This window comes from Sinocyclocheilus rhinocerous, unplaced genomic scaffold, assembly GCF_001515625.1.
Source record: "Sinocyclocheilus rhinocerous isolate Xijiao unplaced genomic scaffold, SAMN03320098_v1.1 scaffold4351, whole genome shotgun sequence".
Lineage (NCBI taxonomy): Eukaryota > Metazoa > Chordata > Actinopteri > Cypriniformes > Cyprinidae > Sinocyclocheilus > Sinocyclocheilus rhinocerous.
In genome coordinates, this window is record NW_015660002.1 from 61,629 (window position 1) to 67,816 (window position 6,188).

The 6,188-nt window shown below is 33.3% G+C and overlaps 1 protein-coding gene across 1 annotated transcript in view; it reads right to left on the minus strand.

Moving 5' to 3' along the window:
• Positions 1-6,188, minus strand: part of xrcc1 (X-ray repair complementing defective repair in Chinese hamster cells 1) — a 26,706-nt gene that overhangs the window by 3,883 nt on the left and 16,635 nt on the right. Inside the window, 5 exon segments of the mRNA XM_016533794.1 lie at positions 526-601; positions 759-849; positions 933-1,075; positions 2,094-2,136; positions 4,602-4,643. Coding sequence (XP_016389280.1) covers positions 526-601; positions 759-849; positions 933-1,075; positions 2,094-2,136; positions 4,602-4,643 — 395 coding nt within the window.

Sequence of the window (6,188 nt, forward strand, 5' to 3'; positions counted from 1 at the left end):
GCAAAAACAAGCAATATGGTGTCTAAAACGTAAGTCTCTTAATTAACTTATTGTTTATTGAATTCAATGTCACATTTGTAATCATGGTAATTTTTGGAGAAAAACGGCACTCTTCGTGTGAAATTGAATAACTATGAAGTGGTATAAATATATACATTTTCTGTCATCATGTCTTGAATTTGTGATCATTCTAAATGCATTATAATAGACTGAATCATGCAGTGAAAGAAAACACACTAAATGCGCACACGCACTAGTCTAGACTTCACATAATGTATGCGTGCGCTCTGTAGGGATGTTTTGAATGGTTTTTGCAAAATACTCGAGATTTTTTTGCACCCTCAGATTCCAGATTTTCAAATATTGTCCTATCCTAACAAACCATACATCAATGGAAAGATTATTTATTCAGCTTTCAGATGATGTATACATCTCAATTTCAAAAAATGGACCCTTATGACTGGTTTGGTGCTCCAGGGTCACATATACCACCTACAAAGCTGAAAAAGAAGACGCAATACTCACATCCTCAAACGATTCGTCCCATCCCTCGCTGGTGACGACAAACTGGACCTTCTCGCTCATGTAGTCTTCGACAGCTCTGAGGAATCAAACAGATCAGATCATTGCATCGGTCACGCTCCACCTACAGCCTCTCGAAGGCCTGTCAGCGCTAGCGCCATTCCTCTGAAGCGCTTCAAATGGATTATGAACGCTTCACGCTCTTGAGCTCATCTGAATGCACGTCTGTCTCGTACCCGTTGAAGGCGATGATGTAGCGTTGAAGTTGCCTCTTCTGGTTGTCAGGGAACTTGCCGTAAAGATAGAAGCGTTTTCCTGTTAGGAAGTCTGAAGGAGAGAAAAATTAAGATGATTTATTAAATGTAATACTCAAGACGTCCAAGTCAGGATGAAGTGGCGAGGCGTCAGACCTGGTAGTTCAGGGATGGGTTTATCCTCCTCTTCCTCAGCATCCGTGTTCTCATCAGTAGAGCCGCCATACAGATCTTCATCTTTCACCTGAACCGCTGCGCTTTCCTTCGCTGCTTTCTTCCTCCTGCTCTCCATTTCCACCCTGAAACAGTCGAATATAAACACTGGAGCATTACGCATGTTTTAGCCAGCAGTTGATTATAATGCATCATCAAATTGGCCAAAATATTTAATAAACAAGCATACAAAGGCCCGGCCAATGCGTTCTTGTTTATTAAATATTTTAGGTCATTTTTGGCATACACTACCATTTTTTTTTTAATAAATTAATAATTTTATTCAGCAATGACATATTAAATTGATCAAAAGTGATAGAAATTTTTGTAACATTACTACTTCAAATAAATGCTGTTCTTTTTAAACTTCCTAGTCACTTAAAAAAAAAATCCTGGGAAAAAGCAAAAGCATAAAAGATAATCCGCATATTAGAATGATTTCTGAAGATCATGTGACACTGAAGACTGGAGTAATGATGCTGAAAATACAGCTTTGATCACAGAAATAAATTTGAGTTTAACAGATATTCACATAGAAAACAGCTGTTTTAAACTGTAATAATATTTCACAATTTTTACTGCATTATTAGAATGATTTCTGAAGATCATGTGACACTGAAGACTGGAGTAATGATGCTGAAAATACAGCTTTGATCACAGAAATAAATTTGAGTTTAACAGATATTCACATAGAAAACAGCTGTTTTAAACTGTAATAATATTTCACAATTTTTACTGCATTTTTGATCAAGTAAACGCAGCCCTGTAGAGACCTTTTTCAAAAACATTAAAAAAATGAATGAAAATGAAAAAATGAAATCTATAGTTTTGTGCAATTTCGCAAGCATAGGGAAAATTACTGGTTTAAAAACAGGACTGGATTGCATGTTTTGAATGAAGGAGAGCACTGTATCTGATTAACACAATCTGAAATAACTCTTCTTCAGCTGCATTTAGACATTATTCAAGAGCCTGAATAATGAGACTCTCAAGACAACTGGGAAAGGAGCACAAAGAGGGAACATCAAAGGACAATTACCAGCCTTATGAGAATGTCGATCAACATGTAATGACGACGTATTTAGAAAGCAATAAATGTCTGACCTGTTCAGCTCATCTTCAGTGTCCATGCCAGACCCGTCATCCGCTGAGAGTGGAGGTTATGTCCAAAACAGTATATAAAGGTAACAAAACACATAAATAAATCATGCAATCTATTTTGCATAGTCCATAAAATAAAATGCCTTACAAATGAAAGGTGCTTTATCTCATTTGATTATTTTCTCCTTTTATTTGGATCTTGATAGACGTGAAGCAAATCTAATGAAATCTAATAAAATAAGTTCTGAGATATAAAAAAAACATAAATAAATAAATAAACATTAATGCGGCTTCCTCCCTTTGACGGCAGGGTTATTATAGTTAAAACAAACAAAAAAAAAATTGTTCACAAGTTGAATTACTTTAAAAATGTTAAATTAAACTATCATTATAGCTAGTTGTCAAGATGTTTTTCATTTTGTTTAATTTTATGTACTAAAACAACTAAATAAAAAAATAAAATAAAATAAAAAAACTATACAAATAATTTTTTTTATAAAATATTTAAAAAATGTATAAAAACACAAGGAAATGACTTAAAAACTTTAACTAAAATTTAAATTAAAACAGAATTTTTTTTTTTACTAATGTTAATAAAAACAATAATACTAAAATAACACTGGCGGTCTCTATTTCTGCAATATTCTATGTTTCTTTGTCCCAGACCTGCCCACTTATGGTCGTGCTAATACATCAACCTGCGGCATAAATGCTCAGCCCTAATAGCAGCGTCCATAAACAATGATTCATCGTTTTCCTCTGAATGGTTTTAAGTTGCATGAACACATCCAGGAGAGCGAGGTTTGCTCTTCCAGCCCCTCAATTTACATAGAAATGAGAAACATGCCCAAGTCTCGTCTGTGCGAATGCTGCGGGCGAGTGCCTCTAGCACTTCCAGCCTCTCCAATCCAACCGCTCGTTATGTTTTTTATCTTTCCTGATTGATTGGAGCGCACTTCATTAACCCGGCCTCTCCTGTCCTGCCTCGTAATCGTGCGACACGCAGCCGGAGTGAAGGGACCCCACGGCAAACGGGTTCACATGCTAACGATTTTCGATGAGGGCCTGAGCGCAGTTGACAAGTCTTACCTGTTCTGGCATGTGTTCAGCTTCAGAAGGTGATGATCAATAAATCGCTCAAAATGGCCATTAATGATCTTTGCTGTGGACATTTTTTCGGTTTAAATGCATAATCTTACACTGATTCTGCTTAAGCCGTTTAAGCAAAACAACTAGATTATCAACCTGCACGTAAACGACTTTATCGGCTTCCTGTCTGGTTTTTCAACGCCTCGTGTGCATGTTTAGGTTTTAATGTCAAAAGTGGAGAACAGTTTTGCTGCAGTGCCGCTTTATCGATTTGTGTGTATTATTGTTAACTAAAATAATTTTTCGTTAATTGAAAAAGCTGAAATTTTTCATTATTTGAAATGAAGCTGAAAAATATAAATATTAGACGAAAAACCAACTTAAACGTAAATGGAAATTAGAAATGTTGCTTTAGCAGGTAACTAAAATAAAATAGTACTTAAACTTGAAATAAATATGAATTAAAGCGAAATAGAAATATTTAAAAAATGAATAAAAATTGCAAATAATTATCAAATTACTGAAAATTAAAATTTTAAAAATTTCATTAATTGAAAAAAGCTGAAAGAATATAAATATTAGATGAAAAAATGACTTAAATGTAAACGAAAATTAGAAATGTTCCTTTGGCGACTAACTAAAATGAAAGTTTTAGTCGTTTTAGTACTTAAACTTGAAATACATATGAATTAAATCAAAAAAGAAATACTTTAAAAATAAAAACGACCAAAAAAAAGATCAAATTACTGAAAATTTAAATAAAAAATGTTCATTAATTGAAAAAAAAGCTGAAAGAATATAAATATTAGATGAAAAAAATGACTTAAATGTAAACGAAAATTAGAAATGTTCCTTTGGCGACTAATTAAAATAAAACAGTTTTAGTAGTTTTAGTACTTAAACTTGAAATATTTTTTATTTTTATAAATTAAGCTAAATAGAAATATAAAAAAAACTAATAAAAATGAAGAAAAAAAACTAATTAATTGAAATACTAAAAGAATATAAATATTAGATGAAAAAACGACTTAAATGAAAATTCAAATAATTTTAGTTATTTTAATACTTAAACTTGAAATACATACATATGAATATGAATTATATAAATATGAATTAAAGCTAAATAGAAATATTTAAAACTAATAAAAATGACAAAAATTACTGAAACTAAAATTAAAATATTATTAAACTCTATAAAAGTATTTAAGTAAATAATAATAAACTCTGGTGTAAACCTTCACAAGAATGTTCAACTCGTTATCCTTCAGCTAGGATTCACAAACTCGTTATCCTTCAGCTACTCGTGTGGAAGAGCTTTACAGGTTTGTTGAAATGAAAGTGAATATTCTGTTGCATTTCTAGAAAGCAGTCAACAGATGTTTTTAAGTGAAGATAAGCATACTCGATTTCTATAGTCTTTACCTGGATCTTCAGCATCCGTTGAACCTCCATACTCCTCCTCTTCTTCCTTAATCGCCTGCTTTTTTGGGGTCAGCTGCCTCTTTTCTGGTGTTTTCTAGAGAAGCACGAGAAAATCAATGCTTATGCAGTTGTTTCGCGTTAATGTGCTTCCTGCTTGAGTCGATGATGCGTGACAGGAAGTCAACAAATCTGAGGATGTCGTCTCTATGGCAACAACACGCAAGGTTATGATGCTCTTTTTATTCACGAATGAAGGGAAGACAGTTTTGCATGTTTCTTGAGACGTGAGCATATATAAAGCAGTTACCGCTTTCTGCGTCTCCTCCTCGCTCTCATCCTCTTCTGCTTCACTCTCCGAACTGGACTCGGCTCCATTCATGAGATACCTGGAAAAACCTGAACATTAATTCAGGAGCTGAAATCCTGTAATACAGAATTTTTTTTCCCAGTACCTTTACATTTTGCTCCATTAAAGAAATCATCAAAACAGTCATAATTTCATCCTTGAGTTGTTCTAAATCTATGGAAGCTTATTTCCGCCAAGCATTAAAAAATATAACAAAATTATCATATCTCATAATTGCAATATTCATTGTGAAATGTCAATTCTGAGAAAAAAAGGTCAGAATTGCGAGATGTAAATGCAAAGTTTATATCATGCAATTCTGACTTTTTTTCCGCAGAACTGTGATTTATATCTCACAATTGCGAGTTATAAACTCTTAAAATTAAAAGTTAAAATTTAACTCAATTTAAATATTTTTCTGACCTTTTTTCCCCTCAGAATTTCCTCAAAAATGCAATTTTGGAGAAAAAAAGTCAATTGTAAGATTTAAAAAAATAATAATTTGCAACTACCTTTGTATCATGCAATTCAGACTTTTTCTCAGACTTGCAAAAGTTTATATACTGCAATTGCGAGTTATTAACTGCGAGATGTAAACTCAGAAAAAGTCAGAATTGAGATTAAAAAGATGCATCTTTTTTGTTGAAAAAACAAAAGGAGATATTTTGCAGAATGTCCAAAATGTTCTTTTTCCTGTAAAATAATGGGGATTGTGGCTGTATTATAAATATTATAACATAATATAAGAATTATAACAATAGTCCATATGACTCATTTACTTTAAGACATATGTCATGTGACTTCAGAAGACGTGGAATATAGTGAACCGTGTAAATCGCCATCGCACTGTATTGACGAGAGCAGCTTGGAGATTCTGCTCAACATTTCATGTTTGTTTCATTGACGAAAGAAAATAATATAATAAAATTATCAATTTTCAAATGGTTTTAGGTGAGATATTCTTTTAAAATGTGCATGAAAACAAACAATCAACGTCTGCTTTATCAAGCAGAAGTATTAATGGGAATAAAACAGAAGTGTGTGCAAAAGGGTTCGAGAAAAGCGTTCGGAGGTTCTGCAAGGACACACACCTGAGCTGATCCGTGTGTGAGTGTGAGTGTGTGTGTGTGTGTGTGTGTGTGTGAGTGTGTGTGTGTGTGTGAAAGAGTGAGTGTGTGAGTGTGTGTGTGTGAGAGTGAGTGTGAGTGTGTGTGAGAGTGTGTGTGTGTGAGTGTGTGAGA